Source organism: Rhincodon typus, chromosome 21 (assembly GCF_021869965.1).
Source record: "Rhincodon typus isolate 14 chromosome 21, sRhiTyp1.1, whole genome shotgun sequence".
In the NCBI taxonomy this organism is placed as follows: domain Eukaryota; kingdom Metazoa; phylum Chordata; class Chondrichthyes; order Orectolobiformes; family Rhincodontidae; genus Rhincodon; species Rhincodon typus.
In genome coordinates, this window is record NC_063352.1 from 26,016,727 (window position 1) to 26,038,839 (window position 22,113).

The 22,113-nt window shown below is 39.2% G+C and overlaps 1 protein-coding gene across 1 annotated transcript in view; it reads left to right on the top strand.

Moving 5' to 3' along the window:
* LOC109911753 (probable helicase with zinc finger domain) overlaps window positions 1–22,113 on the top strand; it is a 62,969-nt gene that overhangs the window by 17,857 nt on the left and 22,999 nt on the right. Inside the window, exons 3-9 of the mRNA XM_048609637.1 lie at window positions 7,802–7,838; window positions 8,017–8,141; window positions 8,238–8,294; window positions 9,901–9,949; window positions 14,159–14,234; window positions 16,076–16,274; window positions 20,570–20,677. Of these exons, the coding sequence (XP_048465594.1) occupies window positions 7,802–7,838; window positions 8,017–8,141; window positions 8,238–8,294; window positions 9,901–9,949; window positions 14,159–14,234; window positions 16,076–16,274; window positions 20,570–20,677 (651 nt within the window). The remainder of the gene's footprint in view (window positions 1–7,801; window positions 7,839–8,016; window positions 8,142–8,237; window positions 8,295–9,900; window positions 9,950–14,158; window positions 14,235–16,075; window positions 16,275–20,569; window positions 20,678–22,113) is intronic.

The window sequence follows — 22,113 nt, forward strand, 5'->3', positions numbered from 1 at the left end:
CAGAGCAGGCTTTATGACATAAATCCTTTATCATCTCATTATTAGTTTCTCACAACTAAACACCTCTGCCTGATCCTCTACCTGCTTAGGTTTTTCCTTTACCGTTTCTTCAAATAGAGTGCCAGCTAACTGGACCTCAACTTCTTCATTTTTCTCTTTTGTTTTCCCTTCTTGTTTTATCTTATGGCTGTGGGATCTTGCCACCACACAGCCTTGAAAAAATCCAGGATATTTTCCTTTTAACTCCTGAGTTCCCTGGTTTTCTTTTGGCTTCTCCACTACAATGGTCATCACACCCACCTGTGATTCGGCTATATCGTTTCCAAGAACAAACTGTAATCTTGGAATAGCCACTTTTTCAATCACTCCCACTAACACTTCCCCTGTCTTGATTAGACTCTCTCGTCTTATCTTAAACAGGGAAACACTAATTCTCTCTCTATTTATTCCACAGATTATCACTCTCTCTGGCAATATTTCAGAAGGAGTGCAAATATTTTCATCTCTTACTATTATAGACTGACCAGCTCCCCGTCTCTCAATATTTTAACTTCTTTACCTACTTCCCCCTGTTCTACCTGAGTAAACCTTACTGGTGAAGTCTTCGAAAAGATAGGGCACTATCTTACTATCCAGCTCATGACTAGCCTGTGCTCTCTGCTGCAGCTCCTGGATTTCTTTTGGGATTGTCTTCACTACCTTAAATAGTCGCACTGGTTTAGCCTCTTTTACCACATCCTTTTCCCGAGTGCCTTTCTTAAACCACCAGCACTGTGACTGTGTCCAACTTTATTGCAGTGAAAACTCCTGAGCCCCCAATCTGTTATAAAGTAGAGGTTGACCCCCCCCCCCACCCCGAGAGCTAAAACCAAAACACCCAAAGAGGAGTGCCTCGCCCTATAATCTGTTAAAGGAATGTGAAAAGTTTTGTAACCTGCTTTTCAGCAATTCTTAGTGGGTAAATAAAATAAACCCCTGACATTCACTTTACAATTAACAAGTAACAATTTATTTATCTAAATCTAAGCGTGAACAAATTAACCAAACTATTAACAAACTGAATAAATCCCTTCTAACTACGAACTATTCCCAAATAAAACAAGAGCCTACTGCTATGCTGTTCCAATAAATATAAGTTCCACTTATAGAAAATAAAATTTTAAAAAATTAGCCTGTCAAAATTACAGCCAGGTTACATGTCTTCTGGAATGTTCTGTGCCTTCTCCATCCAATATTCTGTCAGGAATGCCTTCTCTTTCAAATATTCTGTCAGGAGCATTGACTAGTTGTGCCATAGGTACCTTTGATTTAGATGGTGTTTTCTCTAAAACTTTGAGAAGACTGTGAGAGCCAGTGATTCTCTCTTGAGAGCTGTTAATTATGGCAGATGGCAGTTCACTCTCCTGTCTTTGCCCAACAGCCCCTTCTTTTATGCCCTTGCTTTCTTACAATAGGATTGGTCCTTTGTTGTCAAAACCATCAGATTTAAACTTAACTTGTTTTTCGTATCTAAGTGTCTGGTTCAAATTAATTGGCTGATTTCAAAACTTGTCTTGATAACAAAAAAACTGCAAATTAGCCTGCTAACTGTACAGTTTTTTGATGCGAGTATTTCAATTCGAGTGCTGGCTGTACATGCAGACTTTCGAGCTGCTCACAGACATTTCTTTTAAAATCTCTAAGCACAGAAAAGGCACATCATCTTTTAAAGGGACCATGCAGTGCTTTCCCCATTAGCATTTTACAAACACCAAATTCTAACTTCCTGCCTCCCAATCCACAAGAACTCTACCCCACTTTGCAACAATCTGACCCAGCAGACAACAGGTAGGGTCTTAGTTTAATGTCTGATATGAAGGACTCCCTGCCCAGTAGTGCAGGACTCACTTTGGTATTGAGTATTATTCAGCTTCTTGAACTTGTGTTGTTCTAACTGAAGGGGTAGGATGGGGTAACCTCTTAATTAACTAATTCAGACATGTTATTACACATTTCTGGAGCAGGTGGGACTTGACCTCTTGCCTAAAGATAGGGCATACATTGGCTATAAATTGTCTTGGCATGTTCTGAAGATATCAAAGACATATTATAAATGTGACTTTGTTTGTAAGATCCAGACTGATAAAACCAAGGATTAATGGCTAAGATTCCATGGATCTAGCATTACTGCTTATTCAGCTGAGATTGTCATATCCATCAGAAAGATAGGTTTTATTTAGCCAAGTATTAAAAATTCTGACATCTAGTCCCAGAATTTGCTTTCATTGGTAAAACAGACAAGCTGACCAACATCTGGGAGTAATGCAGACTTGTAGAATTCCTGAACTGAAATAGACCTATGGCAAATTTTACTGAGGTATAAGTGATGTGGGCTATGGCAAGCTGAGTGGCAGAATTAGGGGACACATGAAGTGAGGCTCATTTTGACATTTAGTTCACCTTGTTACATCTTTCACAATTTACACAAGCAGCATCTCCAAATTTACGCTTGCCAGTAACAGGATGCTAAATGGTCATTATTGCTTGTTAAATGCCTTGTTAACGTCACAACTTTCCTCATTAATACTCAGACTCCCGCCTTGCCAAATTCTTCAACAAGCTAAACATCCGGAAAACTCTATGGAAGCCAGAGCACCTGGCAGCCTCGGCTCACCACTTGCGCCAAATGACCTCCTTTTGAAAACTGAGCACCAACATTTCTGGGCACACTCCATTTACGTTGACCATATACACCCCATGTCTTGGAAATTAGCATCTGATGTACTAATGTCTGCACCTTAATGCTGTATAACAGGCTGCACTGGCAACTATCACTGTAATGCTGTAGCAAGGATATGCATCCAGCTCATGGACAGGTTGTATCTCCAGGCTTGTTGTTTGATGTCATAGTGTTCACTTCTTCTTAACCTACCTGGATTCTCATAGAATCCATGTCTTTCATTGCTTTGCCTATTTTGTGCTTTGACCCCTCCGCCAGATATGCAAAGCTCAAGTGACTGCTGCCTTGCCTCACTATTTAAGGTAAATGCAAAGCCATCTTGTCATAGTATCAGCAGGTCTTAATCAAGTGAATATGAATAGCCTGCTTTCCAGGGGGGGGTCCCAGCACAGTCTGACAAGGGCAGCCTTTGAAACCAGTCCATTGCCCTGTTGAAACAGTCAGGGTCTGGATGCTCCTGTAAGGGATGAGGAGTCAAATGATGGCAGCACCACACTTCTTTTGACTCTTTCTGCTCTACTGTGTGAGATGAAAGTGAGTGGCAAAGCTGTTCCTCTTGATACAGGTGGATAAGTGTCCTGAGAGAGAGCATAGGCAGCACAGTGAGCGTGCAGGGCTAGTGGTGTTGAGGGGTGGAGGACAGTGAGTGGGCAAGATATTGTAGGTAAAAGGGGCTGATAGAACATAAGCCATGATGGTACAGTAGTAGAGATAAAGCCAACGTGCGGTGTCTGAGAGAAATTGCATCACTTAACCTGGCAGAGTGGAGAAGGGCATTCATCTTCCTATAGTGTTGAACATTCCTTCAAATGGCTGAAGCTGCTTTAACCTAGGTGGCAACTTCAAACCAGATTTGGTCTTGTGCTGTGGCCTCCACAGCTGGTTCTGGGGGAGGGGTAGGTTTTGCCTGTCTACCACACCCTCCAGGAGCAGGGACCCTGCCTGCAAATTGTAGCACCAATCTCCCCCACCCCACCCCCATCTGCTATGTCTGGGACAAATATTGGGAATCGTGTGGGCAGTTCCAGACTGAGGCTACTGTTTGGGTGTACAATGGGATTTTAAAGATGGTGTGAGTGCAAGGAATCCTTGTAAATTCTGGGATAGCTGGTGAATAGTGAGTTGTTCCACAAGCAGCGTGTAGTAAGATGGGGCAGAAATCAGGCATGAGACACACTACATGGTGTGGTAGCTAAATAATGAGGGGAGTTTGGTAAGATAGGATGACAAAATCCACTAAGCCTTCTGGCGACAAACCCTTTGTTTAAAAAAAAATTCGATGCAACTTGGACTTAGCCAGTAAAAGTCAAATTCAGCTCTTGGACTTTTTTGCAGCTAGTGACACGTGAGGCAGATAAAGTTCTACAGCTAATTTGTAGTACTAGATTACCTCATCCTAAATTTTATCAACAGTTATGTAATTTTTAGGCCAAAGGGACATTTAAAAAAAATATTTTTGTGGTAAAGGGTGATAGAATTATCTCCTTTTTACAGTCCTGCTTTGACCAAGGCAATTTTTAAAGTAAGAATACATTTGCCAATTCAGTGTTTAACTGTTCAAACATTGTGTTTGTAGAAGTTTTTATTTTAGGTTTCTAAAAGATATCTAGAATATTATTCTACGGGAGGTGACAGCCTGCTGGTAATATTGCTGGCCAGTTATTCCAGGTAATGTTCTGGAGACCCTGATTTGAATCCCACTGTGGCAGCCAGTGGAATTTGAATTTAATAAAAATCTGAATCAAGTGTTGAATGATGACCACAAATCAATTGTCAATTGTCAGGAAATACCCATATGGTTCACTAATGTCTTTTTATGGAAGGAAATGGCCATCCTTTCCTGGTCTGGCCTACATGTGACTCCAGGCCCACAGCAATGTGGTTGACTTTTAACTGTCCCCTGGGCAATTCGGGCTGGGCAATAAATGCTGCCTAGTCAGCAACACCCTCATCTTGTATGTAATTAATACTCAATCTAAATAAAAATGATAACATCCTGTTTCTTTCTCCCTAAATTGAAGAGTTCCCACATTTTAAGTCATAATGTTGGAGAATAGGTTAAGTAGTTTAAATGTCTTAACCTTGAGCCTGCTCTGCCATTCAATAAGATCATAATTGATTTGATTATAACGCATTCTGGTTCAATTCTGGTCTCCCTGCTATAGGAAAGATGTTAAACCTGAGAGGGTGCAGAAAAGATTTACAAGGATGTTGCTGGGATTGGAGGAGTTGAGTTTTAGGGAGAAGCTATACCAGTCTGGGTTCAAAACTAAAACTGTTTCTTCAGTTTATTTGTCAGTTTAGAATATAGAACTTAAGACACCACAACATAATTGTCAGAAAATGTTCCACAGGAAACAACTGTGCATTTTTCTTGCTTCAGGCTTCAATGCTGAAATGGAAAAAGTCCTGTATACTCAATCCCAGCAAATGCCATTTGGTTTGATCAAAATTTTCATTCATAAATAGTACAATGTAAGCTTTTGTTATAAAAGCTTCATCCTGATGTGCTTATACTGAGACAGAAAGCCAATAAATAACAGTACAATTCTTGAACATTTTCTGATGAAGATTCATCTGGACTCAATGTTAGCTTGCTCTTTCTCCACGGATGCTGTCTGACCTGCTGTGATTTTCAGCATTTTTTGTTTTCAGTTTGAACATTTTCATATAGGGTGTGGTTGATGGCAAAATCATAACTTTTATTTCTCATCCTTACTTTATCCTGAAGAGGTGATTAATGGACTTTGCCTTGAGTTGCTGCAGTTTTTGTGCTAATGGAACTCCTATTGTGGTAAGTAATGAGTTGAAAGGTTTTAACTCAGCTTTGAAAAAACATAGATTGTGCTAAGGTTAGGATGGTGGAAAACTTGCAGGTGCTAGTGTTCCAATGATGCTCTTGCTTATTCTGTGGTAGAGTTTGCAGGGCTGGAAGATGCTTAAGATGTAAACTTTGCAAGTTGCGATTGCGTGCCCTGTGGTTCATACATTGTGCAGCCAGAGTGTACTAACAGCACACAATACTGAGAGATAACAAGCAGACTGCAGTGTTCTGATTGTTTTGAACGTACTGAATATTGTTACACCTGCACCCAACTAGGTGAGCACTGTATTCCATTGTACCATCAAGTAGATGTCAACAAGTCTAGGAGATGAATGACTTGTCGGAGTACCTAGTCTCAACCTTGCTCTTAAGTTTTGAAAAGATGTTGGTAGTGGGTTATTTGCAATCATGGCACCTTTTAAGGTCAGCAGGAAGTGTACTTATTTGCTTAGGATAGTTTTTCCCAATACTTAGGGACTGTGATGCTTTCTGTAACTTAGTTAAATGTTGTCCAGGTTCTGCCGTATGCTTGCATGGGCTCCCTTATTATTAAAAGAGCTAGGAATGGAGCTGTATATTACAAAATGGCTAATGAACAACGACACATGAATTTATATTACTGGCAAGGTCATTGAAACAAATAGAGACGTTGGAGCCAAGATTGCTGTTATGAGGCATGCTTGCAGCAATGTCCAGAGGCTGTAATAGTTGATCTCTGACAACCATGACTGTTTTCCTTGACGTTTGATTCTGGCCATTAAAGGGTGTTGCCTTTTAATCATTGTTGCTCTCTGCTCTGTCTTTTGTTGCCATGCTAAATGTCTTCATGGAATTTGCCATCACTTTTTTTCCGATACTGTACTTGTTTCACGATCTGGATAGTGGTGTGGCAAGATTAGAAGATTTTAAAAATTATAATATGCATTGAACATCTAAATAAAAATGCTCTCCTCTAAAAAGATTCTCTTGGATTTATGGTTGAAGTACAACATTTCAAAGCTGGAGACAGTTGAATGATCTTTTCAAATTTGCACTTCACTTGCAGTTTTGTAGTGTTTCATCAGTACTTTAAACTATTCTCATCTAATAAATATTTTTATCCTGATGAAGGGTGTAAACCCAAAACATCGACTTTCCTGCACCCCTGATGCTGTCTGACCTGCTATGTTCCTCCAGCTCCACACTGTATTGACTCTGACTCCAACATCTGCAGTTCTTGCTATCTCCTAATAAGTATTTCTTTTCCTGCCTAACTCTTGATCAAGAAGACTCTGCCTGGATTATTGAAGATCATTCTTGATACATCATTGTAAACTTGGGGAAGGGATATCCTGTTTTCAATTTGAGTTTCTTTTAAAGCCTTTACGTGTGGTTAGTTGTCTTATGAGAAATTACAAGGAAAACGTCATAGAGTGATTGAAATTACAGCATAGAAGGAATTTAAACGGTTCCATTAGTTATTCAGTGGTAGAATTCTCACCTACTATAAAAGAGTAGAAGGCATTTAATCAGCCATTATAATGATGCTAGATTACGAGGTCCTTGACAAAATCTGCTCCTTTATCACTAATTCTTAACAGCTGATCACCGTATCAGACTGCATTATAGTATTTGCATCCTTGGCATCCTATCAACCTTGAGTTGCACACAGTCCCTATTTCCTTTACATCATAAAGTCTGCTACTGTCACCTGTCCAACATTGCTCACCTTTTCCTGTTTCAGTGCCTATTCCATTGAATCCCTTGTACCACAACTTAGTTATCTTCAGATTTGAACTTTGAATGCTATTTTTGCTGTCCTTGTAGTCTTCATCCTGTCAGTCCCAGCTAATTCAAATCTGTTACAAATAATGCACCCCTCTTAACAACACAAAAATAAAACCAAGAATTGGTGATGTTGAAACCTGATTCAAAAACAGAAATTTCTCGAGAAACTCAGCACGTCTGGCAGCACCTGTGGAGAGAAAGCGGAGTTAGCATTTCGAGTCTAGTGACCCTTCTCCAGACACTTCTGTACAGTTGCAGATCCAGATTTGTCCTCAATTTTTGGAGGGGGGCTGATGAGGAAGATAAGAGTGATGTACATTGAATGTAATGGGTAATACTGCCATTGGGTGAATACAAGCCATGTAAATTTTTAGTTTTTAAATTGCGTCTTATGCTATGTATTTTGTCAAGAAACATAGTTTTTAAGTTTTACTTAGCATAAGTTATTTTTGCAACTAAATAAATGAAAACGCTTTTTAATGTCTTTACAGAAGAATTACAAAGAGGCCGAAGAAGATTGCAAAAATAGTAAGTTATGTAAAATAAATTACTTTAATTATATGTTTAAATGAAGATCATGAATCCAGTTTTTAAAGAATTATTCTTTGGTAAGAGTTTTACTATTAGGACAAAGTTAAACATGTCTAGTATTGTTTTTGGTTATAGCTGAAATCTTAACATGTTAAATTAATTGTTCTGTTCCAAGTTTTATGCTTCCATGAAATTCTGGGGGAAAACCTGTTAAGAGATGTGTTGGCATCAATGGTTCTAGAGGGAAAACTGAAGGATGTTTATGATGCTTTGTGCGATTGTAAGACTACGGACTGTATGGTAGGTCAGCATTTTGGCAATTGAAATTTTTTTGTAATTAATGCGATTTCAGTAGAATTCATAGCGCACAAAGCACATGTCGCTTTATGCTTCCAGAATGGAGCCTCCTTAAACCATCTGAGACGGTTACTTCACTTGCTGACGGAGTTGCAGGTAAGAGACTAATGAATGATTGTGGAACTTCATTCTTCCCTTCAGTGAAGTAATGCAGGAACAGAAAACTATGTTGTATATTTTTTGGAGGGTGAAAGATTGGATATTGTTATGTAATGTATTATTACATTAGATGTAGAATGGATGTTCTAGAAACATGAAGTTCCTCCTAGTATCACGAGCAATATGCCTTGTCACAGAATAACAACTGTTGCAGTGCTGACTCGCAAAATGGTCATCTCACTTTCGTGCTATTTCCCTGCCTTCTCCCTGTAACCTTGCATGTTTTTGCTTTTCAGATAACCATATAATTCTCTTTTGAATGTCTCAATTAAACTGTCCCACCACACTGTCTGAATGCATTCCAAACCCTAACTACTTGTTGCATGTAAAAGCATTTGCTCATATCGTCTTTTGCTGCTTTTGCAAAATACTTCAGATCAGTGCCCTCTTGTTCTTGATGCTTGTTAAAGTAGGAAAATTTTCTCTTTATTTACTGTATGCAGTCCTCTCATGACTTTGAATGCTTTATCAGATTTCCTCTCAGCTTTCTCTTCCCAAGGAAACCAGTTCCAACTTCTTCAATCTGTTTTTATAATTGAAGTTTCTCATTCCCAGAATGATTTTCATAAATCTGATCTGCATTCTCAATCTTATCTTTTTTCTCTAAGAAACACATTAATGTATTAATGTGTAATATAGTGTAATATTATAGTGTAATATTCTCACTGCTTAAATCAGCACTCTGTGGGTGACAATGCTGTATTAGATGCTGGTTCTAATTTGTGAATGGATTCATGGCTACTGGGGAACAACCCTACCTTTGAATCCAGTAGAGACCCATGATTATCTTAGCTAGATCAATTAAAGGTGCAGAAGATGAGACAGTGAATTTTGAGTGCCAATTTTGTAGTGCTATTATTAGTAGTTTCATATAACATTTCTTCTACTTTATCATCAAAGGTTCCTTTTGGCTAAGTTCGTAAAAATGGTTACCTTGAAAATGTTTTTTTAATTTAAACAAATAGAAGTATTCTGGCTATAACACAATGTGGAGCTGGAGGAACACAGCAGGCCAGGCAGCATCAGAGGAACAGGAAAGCTGACATTTCGGGTCGGGAGAAGGGTCCCGACCCGAAACGTCAGTCTTCCTGTTCCTCTGATGCTGCCTGGCCTGCTGTGTTCCTCCGGCTCCACACTGTGTTATGTCTGAGTCTAGCGTCGGCAGTTCTTACTATCTCTGAAGTATTCTGGCTGTCGTTGCAAAAGAGCTATGTGTTGTCATTTCACAATTTATTACAAGTTAAAATATTTGAAGCTTCATTATGCTACTATGTTAACTGTGAATTTCCTGGACTTTCTCAGAAGAGTATAACAAGAAAATTGCAATCTCTTAGATTTCCGGTTTTAGATGTGACAAGGTACCTTACTGTGTTCAAGTGGGACTAAATAGTTTTTGGTGTCAGACTAATTATGTGATTTGTGTGCAGCGGTTTTAATCAACTGTTAATAAATGTGCTGCAGATTCTTAGTCAAATTTGTAAAAGGTGATGCAGACTAGAAACTTTCAGGATGTTAAATATTTATATGAATTTTCTTTCTTCAGCAGGCAGCAACTAATGATGCTCTCTTTTCATCAGAGCAAGATGCCAAAGGTCTGTGCTGACATCATGGAGCTAAATGCAGTCATGCAACAAATTATGCTGGTTAAAATGAATAATATCAGCTATGTCACTGAAGCAACATTTTATTGACTGTCTCCCTGATCAGAGAAAATCAGAAGTTACACGACACCAGGTTTTAGTCCAACAAGTTTGTTTAAAATCACAAGCTTTCAGAGCATAGCCCCTTCATCAGGTGAAGTGAGAGAGAACTACACAGAGCACAGAATTTATAGGCAGAGACATCGAGGACAGAGAGATCAAAAGATCATACAAATGGTGTGAGTGGAGTGTCAAAAAATAAGTCCCTGCAGGTGATCTGAACTGTTAGACAATCTGAGTAAAGTGTCAACATCTGAATAACAAATGAAGGGATGACTTATAATCCAATTATTTTGAGGCAGAGAGATAATTACAAAAAAATTAAAAATAAGGTGGTGCTGGAGACAAACTAAATGACTGGACTAACATGGTAGGTAATGGAGTTGCATGCTGAGAGTCTAGCCAAAGTAATAAGTAATCCAAAACTGTACAAACTAATTAAGGTAGAGAGACCATTACAATTTATCCAGGTGATGGTGTCAAAACAGGACAGTAAGGAAGATTTTACAGATACAGAAGTGTAGTGGGGCCACATGTAGTGCGACATGAATCCAAGATGATAGTTGAGGCCACTTTCGTGGGTACAGAACTTGGCTTTCTGTTTCTGCTCAGCGATTCTGCATTGTTGTGTGTCTTGAAGGCTGCTTTGGAGCACGCTTTCCAGAAGATCGGAAGCTGCATGTCCTTTACTGCTGAAGTGTTTCCTGACTGGGAGGGCACATTCCTGTCTGGCGATTGTTGCACATTGTCCATTCATCCGTTGTTGTGTCGTCTGCATGGTCTTGCCGATATACCGTGCCTCGGGGTTGGCAATTGTTGGTATTGAGTACTGAGGCTGTCGCAGTGATTATGTCGTCATGAGTTATGCAGGTGTAGAGTGCCGAAATGTCCATTGTGACAAGGAATGTTCCTGGTTTGACTGGTCCGTGGGTGCTGAGTTTCTGTAATAAATCTGTAGTGTCGCAACAGAAACTGGGGGTTCCTTGTACAGTGGGTTTCAAGATGCTCTTGACATAGCCAGAGAGGTTCTCACACAGGGTCCTATTGCCTGATAATGGACCATCATTTGCAGCAAACTACCCAGCCTTTAGGAGAACAGTGACCATAACACCACATAACCCTGCCACAGCAACCTCTGCAAGACATGTCAGATCATCGACATGGATACTACCATCACACGTGTGAACATCACTCACCACATACATGGCAGATACTCATGTGACTCAGCCAATGTTGCCTATCTCATAAGCTGCAGGGAAGGATACCCTGAGGCATGGTATAATGACGAGACCATGCAGATGCTACATCAACTGATGAATGGATACCGCACAACAATTGCCAGAAGGGGATGTACCCTCTCAGTCGGGGAAACACTTCAGCAGCCAAGGACATTCAGCTTCCGATCTTTGGGTAAGCATCCTCCAAGATGGCCTTTGAGATACACAACAACGCTGAATTGCCAAGCAGAAACTAATAGCCAAGTATCGAACCCTTGATGACAGCCTGAACTGTGATCTTGGGTTCATGTTGCACTACAAGAGACCCCAACACACTGTCCTGTATCTGTAAAATCTTCCTTACTATCCTGTTTTTGTCACCATCACCTGGATAAATTGTTATGATCTCTCTATCTTAATTAGTTTGTACAGTTTAGATAGCATATTACTTTAGTTAGACCCTTGGCATGTGACTCAAATACCTATCATGTTATTCCAGTCATTTGGTTTGTCTCCAGCACCACCTTATTTTAAATTTTTTGTAATTATCTCTGCCTCATTTAATTAGATTATAGGTCATCCCTTCAGTTGTTATTCAGCTGCTCACACATTTCTCACACCGTTTAACACATCAGATCACTTGCAGGGACTTATTGTTCGACACTCCACTCACACCATTTGTATGATCTTTTGATCTCTCTGCCCTTGATCCCTCTGCCCATAATTTCTGTGTTCTGTGTACTCCTCTCTCACTTCACCTGGCGAAGGGACTATACTCCAAAAGCTTGTGATTTCAAATAAACCTGTTAGACTATAACTTGGTGTCATGTGACTTCTGTCTTTGTCCATCCTTGTCCAACACCAGCATCTCCACATCATGATCAGAGAAAGTTAATGTCCTCTACACTGAGAATGTGCCTCAACTGGTGTTTAAAACACTTTACTTGAGGTGACTTTAGAAAAAAGTTAATAAACACTACTTTAATATTCATCACTACTTCAGTACATATGCAGTATACATAAAAAGGAACTCATGGTGACTTTTTGGACCCTCTATCCGAATTGCAAACTAGAATATATTTGAGATAACAAGGTGTAGAGCTGGATGAACACAGCAGGCCAAGCAGCCTTCTTCAGAAATGGCCCGAAACATCAGCCTTCCTGCTCCTCTGATGCTGCTTGGCCTGCTGTGTTCATCCAGCTCTATACCTTGTTATCTCAGATTCTCCAGCATCTGCAGTTCCTACTATCTCTAGAATATATTTGGACCCCTTTATCAGACAAAGTTACAAATAAACCGTTGGAACAGAAGTATCCTGCATATTCTCAGAGATATTTATTTACCAGTACCGTGTTGCGTTTGGATCTGAGAGCAGTAGGAAAGACTCTGATATTTTGCCATTTATCTTAAATTAATCTCGAATCACTGGTCTGTGGTGGTTGTGCCTCTTGTGGTCAAGGAGTGCAGGCAAACTGGAGGGAATATGGGTGCACCTGATACTCATTGGTGGAAGAGTCCTAGGCTCTAGGAATATTATTGCTGAAGAAGATTCCAGGGCTTTGGTGTGTGGCAGACGGTTTGGGATTAAGGAACTCCGAATAGATAAGGATTGAACAATACAATCTAGAGGTTCTGAGTAATAAGGAGTCTTGGAGTTGTGGTGAAATGATACAGGACAAGTTTTAAGTTGGTGGTTTATTGCTGGCAAGGGTGAAAGCTAAAGGAAGGACAGATTTTTCTCAGTCTAGTGAGCTTTGTGTGAGCTGACTTGAAGAGTGACACTGGGACTCAGTTTCTAGTTACACCTCAAAAAATGAATAGAACAATTTAGTACAGGAATTCATTCAGCCCATCATGCATTTGTTGGCTTGTTGAAAAAGTTTTCCTATAGGTTTCAGCAAGCATACCATCTATAAGTGTATATTAAGCTCTCTTTTCAAAATTACTGTCATGAAATGCATAATCAGTCTTGTATCTAAAACATTTTTGTAAGGAGAAGAATTAGAATATCATTGGGTGATGGCCTAGTGGTATTATCAATGGACTGTTAATCCAGAGACCAAGATAATATCCTGGGGACTTGGGTTTAAAGACTGCCACAGCAGATGGTGGAATTTGAATTCAACAAAAATGGGATTAAGAGTCTAATATTGGCCTTGAAACCATTGCTGATTGTTGGAAAAACCCATCCGGTTCACTAATATCCTTCAGGGAGGGAAACTAAAATCCTTGCCTGGTCTGGCCTACATGTGACTCCAGACCCATGGAAATATAGTTGACTCTTAACTGCCCTCTGGGAAATTAGGGATGGGCAATAAATGCTGGCCTAGCGAGCAACACTCATGAATGAATAATACAAAAAGATAATAGGAGAGTGATGACGCAACAGATTCTAATAAACGAGCCAATAAATTAGAAAGTAATTAATAGACTTTGGTGAATAACTAAAAACGTAGGGTAGATTTTTTTGGCTCCTTTGCTGTCTTGTAATTAACCACACTGAGTGACAGTCCTGTGGAGTATGTGGAAGGTGGTTTATAACAGACCATTCCTACATTGACGAAATTTACTGGACAGATGGAAATCTTGTGTTTGCCATCCGTACTTGTTTTAATTGGAAATAGGTTTTATTAAGGTGAGGGAGTGGGTTTCAGATTTCAGCTAGAGCCATTTGGGAATATGGCTTCATTACATGATGTGATGAAAATCTCAAGAGAACAGCCTTCTAGAATTCTATTATGTGTGTTTTTATCCTGGATGATAGCATTCATATGTCATTAATTGTGATTACTACACAAGTTCCTGCTCACTCCCTGAGAAGGCTAAATTATTATTATTAAGAAGATCTTACATGCATAAGTTACATTTCTAACTGTCTTTCAGAAAATGATTGTCGATGGAAGTTCCGTCCACCCCCACGAGGAATTATTGGAATTGATGAGTATTCCTTGTGTTGCCAGTAAGTTTCAGATTTTCAATGTGCCTGATGCAATAATGCCCTAATGATGTTAGTAGAACTGTGCTCTCTAACTATATATATTGCAAAAACTGCTGGCAGTATTTAGAAAGTAAGGAAGGATTGATGGAGAAAGAGATTTAACATTTTTGGTCAATGACCTTTCGTAAACTTGGAACAAGTTAGAGATATTGAGGGGTTTAAGCAAGTGCAGGTGCAGTGCAGGAGGAGGTGAGAGAAGAACAAAAATAGAGATCTGTCATAGGGTGGAAGGTAGAGGTTAATAGGAATGGTGATGTAAGGTGAAAGAATGGGGATTAGCTATCATCATGGGTCTGTGGTATGCTAGAGAATTGATTTCTTGATCTGGATTTCTTACTTGGAGATGTAATTACATGATTTATAACTTGGAGGAAATTTACTGAATGGATGGAAGTCTTATGTCTGGTGTCTAAACTTGTTTTCATTAGAAATAGGTTTTATTAAGGTGGAGGAAGTGGGATTCAGATTTTTAAGATGTTGAGAAGTGTACTTGTGAGCAGACCTGCAAGGTAGAGCTTTGAACTTAATCAGCTTCAATAAAGCTTACAAGACTTATTATTGCATTGATTTCTTCGCTCCTTTTTGTCTTTGAATGAGTTAAGCATCATAATTGGAAATAGAATGAGTGCTAAGATTATCAACTGAGATTTTTGCACACTTCATAGAATATATGATTCATCAGCTACTATCACTACCCCTTCAAATCTGCCGTCATCATCGTTCTCCTTTCTTTAAAAAGACTTGACTTCTGTGCTTGCAAAGAATCGCCTTATCTTCAACCTCCCTTTTCTTGCAAGGGGAAATGGATGCAAAATAGGAATTCATTGGTACAGTAATACAGGGCACTGGTGAGACTGCACTTCAAGTATGCATAGTATTGATCATCTGATTTAAGGAAAGTTGTCTCTGCATTAGAGGTAGTTCAGGGAAGGTTTACCGGACTAATACCTTCAATGGGGGTTGTCTTATGAGGAAAGGTTTGACAAGCTAGGCTTGTATCTACTGGAGTTTACATGTCAGTGCTGAAGGGTCTTGACAGGGTAGATCTGGAAAGGATATTTCTCCTTATGGGAGAATCTGTTTAAAAGTTAGGGGTTGCCCATTTGAAACAGTGATGATGCAAAATCTTTTCTCTGAGCATTGTGAGTCTCTGGAACTCCCTTCCTGAAAAGGAGAGAAGCAGACTCCTTGAATATTTTAATGACAGAGATAGATAGATTTGTTTTTAAGCAAGGTGATGAAAGGTGATCAAGGGTCAGCAGGAATGTGGTTTTGAAGTTACAGTCAAGTCAACCATGATCTTATTGAATAACGGAGTAGGCTCAAGGGTTGAATGATCTTCTCTTAATTTGTAAGTTCACACACTCTGTATTTTGCATGCATCTCATTCTCTGTCTTAGATATTCTTGGAGCATGCTGGCTTTTCTGTCTGCAGTTCTGCATGCTTCAGTCCTATGTAGTCCACTATAGAATATGACAATAATATAACTTGTTGTAAGCGATATTAGATGAATGTTATAAACTCGTTTGGGTTTTAAAATAAATGAAGCCAGCTCTACTGTCAGTAAAAAGTTCATGTTATAGATAAAATGTTGTTACTGTAGAATAGTATGCTATCTTTTAAATCCTTATACATTTATATTGTGCCTTTAATGCAGAAATGGGTCATGCCACTTCAGAGAATATTGAGAATAATGTTGCTGACATTGCTTAGATAATGTCAGAATAATATCAAATATTACTATGCTTATGGATTGAACTTTAATGTTTATGTCTGAACTCAACATTTTACTCTGGCACAGATATTTGGAATGTGGAGCATGCCATTTTGAAGATTTCTGTATGTTTGCTCATTCTGACTCTGAGTTGCTAGAATGGAGAGAGCGGCATGCTTACAGACAACTTCAGTATCAGCAACAGAGGGAGCAACATCACCATGGTGGCAATTATAGTGAAACATTGATCGAGAAATGGATTAACAGTCCAAGTCCAGACAGAGTGGTAAGATAAAATGCTTTTGTTTGCATAGCATTTCTAGTGCAGTCTTGCATTATTTTAGGTTGCACACTTCTTTACGTGTCATATGTTGTGCGTTGCATGCAGTTTTCCAAAATAAACCTCTCCACAAATACTGTCTGTCCCTGCTTCAATAGGTATTTTGGGAAGGCTGAGACAGACTGATATGTGGATTTTATAGCATTGAAATAGCTCTAAGTTGATAAAAAATTGGAAAAGTCTCACAAAGGACATATTTTGTGTTCTCAAAGTGGTTAAGGCAGATTGCACAGTTTCTCTCAGCACTGCTGATGACTGACCAGGCACTCTTTGTCATTGATGAGAATTGTGGCTGGGGAAGAGATTAGTAACAACGCTGGAGTGCCCCACATACCTCTGCGTTAATTGGTGGTTAGGTTGCTTATCTGAGCTTATAAGCTGTTGACTTTTGCTCTGTGTAACTCTAGGAGTTTCTTAATACAATCTTTAGTTTGGTAGCCATGTAAAAGTCATGAACTTTAAGTTTATGCTTAAATTTTCCTTGCCTGTCGGACATAAGGCCAACCAAAACAATTATCTTATCTCGACTAACTCGTGTAAATGCTGTTTTTGTTTACAGCTTCATTTTCCTATTCAAAATTAGTTTTGGTTGTTATGTAACTATTTAGTTAGCAGTTTCTGGACTTAATCCAATTTAGTACTTTTTCCTTCTTTTGGTGAGCAAGGATTCTAGTCACAATAGCTCATAAACGATTGGAACTGGGTGGGCTGGGATTGATGGACGAAGCGGTCACCTTACCTGTCATATTCTATGTTCACAACTGGAATTAGACTTTTTGGCATAAATTAGCAGGACTGGACACTGTACACTAGGTGACCTGGGTTCAAGTCCCACCATGACAGATGGTTAAATTCAAGATCAGTAAAAATCTGGAATTAAGAGTCATACGATGACCATAAAACTATTGTCGATTGTTGGGCAAAACCAGCTGTCTTAGTCTACTGCATTCACTGCTCACAATGTGGTCTCCTCTACGCTGGAGAAATGAAGCACAGACTGAGTGGCTGTTTTGCAAAGCACCTATGTTCTGTCTGCAATAAAGACCCTGAGCTTCCAGTTGTTTACCATTTCAACACACCACCGTATTTTCTGGCCAACATTTCTGTCTTAGGCTTGCTGCAAAGCTCGGCGCAAGCTGGAAGACTAGCACCTCATCTTCCGCTTGGGAACTCTGGAGCCTTCTGGATTTAATATCAAATTCAACAATTTTAGGGCCTGAGCACCCTTACCCATGCTTTACCTCACCCCCCCACACCAGGCCTTGTCACCACATGGGCTTCGACCATACACTATCCGTTGTCAGTCCCTAATAGATCCCATTAGCAGCTATCCATTCCCCTAAACTGACCTTTAACCATTCCTTTATCTGTCCAACTGTTTTTCTCTCTCTTTGGGCTCTATCTCCACCTATTGTTTACTCTTCCCCCACCCCTTGTTTTGTATAAAAGCCATTGTTTTCCTAGCTACCATTAGTTCTGAAGGGTGACTGGATCCAAAATGTTAACTCTGATTTCTCTCCACATGTACTGCTGGACCTGCTGAGATTTTCCAACAACTTTTGTTTTTGTGGCAGGAAAAACTCATCTGGTTCACTGATATCCTTTAGGGAAGGAAACTGCTGTCCTTACCTGGTCTGGCCTACATGTGACTACAGACTCACAGCAATGTGGTTCTCTCAGAGATAGCAAGAACTGTAGATACTAGAGTCAGAGACAACAAACTGTGGAGCTGGAGGAACACAACAGGCTAGGCAGCATCAGAGGAGCAGGAAAGTTGACGTTTCAGATTGGGACCCTTCCTTAACTGTCGTCTGAGCAATCAGGGATGGGCAATAAATACTGGCCTAACCGGCAACGTTCACATCCAGTGAGTGAATCATAGAAGAAAATATTGTTAAGTCTATAGCCATTGGCGAGGTGTTTTGATTTAAAAAGGTTTGCTTCAATACAATATCAAAAGGGGAATATTTGTCAGTTTTTACCACCTCTCTGAATTGATGCAGACATGAATAAGACTCGAGAAGAAAATTGTTGATGGAGTTAGTGGACATTGGGGAATATAAGAAACAATTTGATATCAAATGACCTTCCTCAATAGCAATTGGGTTATGAATGTTGAGCTATTTTGGCTCATTGCAATTTTGAACAGTGAGAATAAATAGTAAGCTGTTCCAGACGCTATTTAAACAAACTTCACTGTTTTAGGGTTTGCATTTAGCTTTTCCTCTTGCAATCAGTGGGAAACATGTCTTGTGTAGATTCTTTCCATTCAGTGATGCTATGATGAAATTTAACTGAACAGCACATTTTCAGTTTCTGTATACCATGATTGCCACCATACAAAGGTACCCATAAACTAAGTGATCTGGCAGAAATGGTACAGTCTTAAAATAAGGCAGGTCAAGGGAAAAAAAAAACGCATAGTTGATGTATATGCAAAGTTTGTAATTTTGGGACCCTTGATTTTTGTTTAAAAATCAATTTGTTAGTTTAATATTATTGTAAAAGGCATTGCTTTTCCCTCTGCATCAGTAACCTAGAATTTTCATTTTGGTGTTTCGCAAATTTTCACCATAGTTTCTTCCACATATCCACTTATGTTTGGTGAACGGCCAAATTACTTGTTGGAACTGCAAATGAATGGATCAGTTACTGAAGTAGATACAGGTTGTACAATACTAGATATTAATTATTCCCTTTACAGAAGATATACATGGCTATATATATAGTGTAGCTACCAACCAGTACATAGGCATTTATTTTCCTATTTTGGGGCAGTTTCATTTTTGTTGAGGTTGATGAGGGTCTCTGTCAATGATGCTTTGCAGGTTTTCTTGCATGATCATCCCAAACTCACCTTGTTAACTACTCTGCCATGCCCCTATGATGTCCCTTTTGTCTGATGCTAATCTGATTCTACCATTCATTGTAGTCAGAAGTACTTGCTATTAGAGGGACAACTCAGGATCACTGGCACCATCTTTAAAGGCCATTGTGCAGTATGCTGTACAGCAATATGTCCACCCCTTTGGTTGATGACAACTGACAAGCATGTCAAGCTGCCTGGCTTTCTGTCTGCAGTAAACTGCATGGCAAGACAGAGTACTGTGAGCCTTTAAATTGCGTTTAAGGGGTCAAAACATTGAAACACAAAGCAAAAAAGGGATGCTTTGAGCATCCAGGTAGGTGCAAAGTGAGTGTGCGCTAAGAGAATAAACAAACAGCCTGAGATGCCCCCTTATCCAATCCATGAGCTGGGTGCCTGACCCTGAGTGCAGAGTTCCTTGCAGCAACATTGCTTACATCCAGTGCATTCCAAAGTGCAGCAGAAGTGTTATGTAAATGGATTAGAAAAGTGCTGTAAGGGTATAGTGAGACTGGCATATATGAGATGCCATAATCTATGGCCATGGGGTACTTGTGGCCGAAAGATCTGCGGATGCTGTAAATCAGGAACAAAAACAAAGTTGCTGGAAAAGCTCAGCAGGTCTGGCAGCATCTGTGAAGGAAAAAACAGAGTTAATGTTTCATGTCCGGTGACCCTTCCTCAGAACCTGAAGTGTACCTAAGATGTTGGTGTTGGGTATCCAAGGTGGAAATCTGGAGGAACTAGTGGTAAGCTGGGTTTGCCAGGTACCTATTCAGAATTTCATGTTGGGAATTCTTAGCATCTAGTTTCTATCTGCCAGAAGGGAGAAGGGAATTCTGCATGTTAATGAGGTGAGATTAAGTAGCAATGGGGTGATAATGAGCGATAATCCCTGTAGACAGGTTTCTTGCTGCTCACTAATGAGAATATTTTCTCAATCCAGGGTTTGGTTGAAAAATGCAATTAATCAATCTTGACCTTGCTTGATATTTCATGAGATTCTCCAAAATTTCACATCATTGCCCATATCATTCGGGACCTAGGAAGGATTCTGCCCAATGTATGCAGAAATGCCTTGAAGACAATGCCTTGAAGAATAACTTTGGTACATCAATTTTCCAAAAGATCTTTTCGGGTAACTGAAAGAAACATCGCTACTATTGCAGTGAACTTTTTGTGGTTCTTTTAAAAAAATTGTGTGACTCAGCAGGTACTTACAAGAGTGTTAGATAGAAATCTGATAATCGTAGGATTTCTAGGTTCTGGTTACTTTGTATTCCAAAATCAACTTGAGGCAAAATGCACCTTTTTGTCGTGGTAACTGAACATTTACTGTGTTGTTTGCCTAAATATTTGTGACTTTTTTCAATAGGTGAGTGGGGCTGTTGAAGGTGTGAGAGTGGAATGTGCTCAGGAGTTGAATCAGGTCTCTGACAGCCGAAAGTATGACTTTTCGTGGACATTTGCTTTTACTTGTGATGTAAGTTCAATATGGGGGCTCTAAAAGAAATTGTGTGCAAATGTGCTAAACATGAGTTAAATATTGCTACAGATCAGTTAAAATTCAAGTGTTGGAATAAAGGCTGATTTGTTAAGTTAAGGATCTCAGTTATTCCTAGCAATTGAGGGCTGCAGTGGCCTTTGCATCCCTGAGTTTGAAGAAAAAAAAAGTTTCTGCTTTTAGTCAGTCTTCAGAATTTGTGAAAATTAAACTGTTCACCTGAACAGGATATCAGTTTTCCTTGTTCTACTAACAATAACTTGACCAAGAATTTAAGTAATACTAGTCATGAACTATCACAATGTGCAAATTTCTGAGATTTTTTTTGCTTGAAATAATTGACTCCTTTATGGATTACAGTTCCACAGACAGCAGAACCCTGTTGAAATGTACATAAATGAACATTAAACAAGAACAGTATTCTTTTTACAGTTGACCAACCTGAATGTCCTAGCTACTGGTTGGAGATACAAAAGGGTACAAAATGGATCCCATTTTGAAGTCTTTTTTCCCTTTCTTTATATCATATATTGCACTAGATTTTGTATGATTTGCAATTGAATACAAAATGTTAAATGGAAAAATAAAATTGGTTTTGGTGTTAGAGATCTCTGCCATAAAGACATGGCAGTTGTGTTCAGACCAAGGCTGGAGGAGTGCATTGTTGCCATGGTTCCATTACTCCACGAGTCACTCTTTTTTCACTTTTCTACAAACACATTTTCCAGTTACTAAGATGGTCAATTAAGTATGCTATCTATATCAGGTTTCAGTTTTAGATCTATCAATCAGGCTTTATAATAAACACAATTCTGTGTTTCTAATCAAAACCAAACTGATTCAATAAAGATGCAATCATTGGTTAACAGTGAGTAATATGAGTATAAATGCTTATCCCTCTTATTATTCCTAAAACTCATGTAAACACATAGGCATTCTTCAGGCAAAGAGGAAAAATCCCCAGAATCTTCTGCAGATTGGCTTTCAGAAAAAAAAACACTTTTGTCATTGGGTTATTCTTGAAGACAAAATGATTAAGCATAGGATATTCAGGAGTCTGTTGTTCTGACGTTCTGGCATGTGTGGATAAATCACAGTTGACCTTGAAGTCTGTAGACAAAGCCTGATCAGGAAACAAAATATTGAGATGTTAATTTCAATGCTCTTTCAAAAGAACAAATAAGTTTCACCCTGAATTGCTGATGAGAGTTTCCCCTTCAAAAAAAGGAGAAATCAGGTAGGCAGCTTGTGTGTGATGTCTCACAGTTAGTATGCTGTATACCTTTAAGAGACATGCTTGTCTATCACTGTATTGTAGCATCTAACCTGAGGGTATAAAGTTCTCAGGCTCTATCTTAATAGGGCCACTTGAATTAAAACAGGTAGGCAAAAGCATGCAACTCTTTGTAACCAAA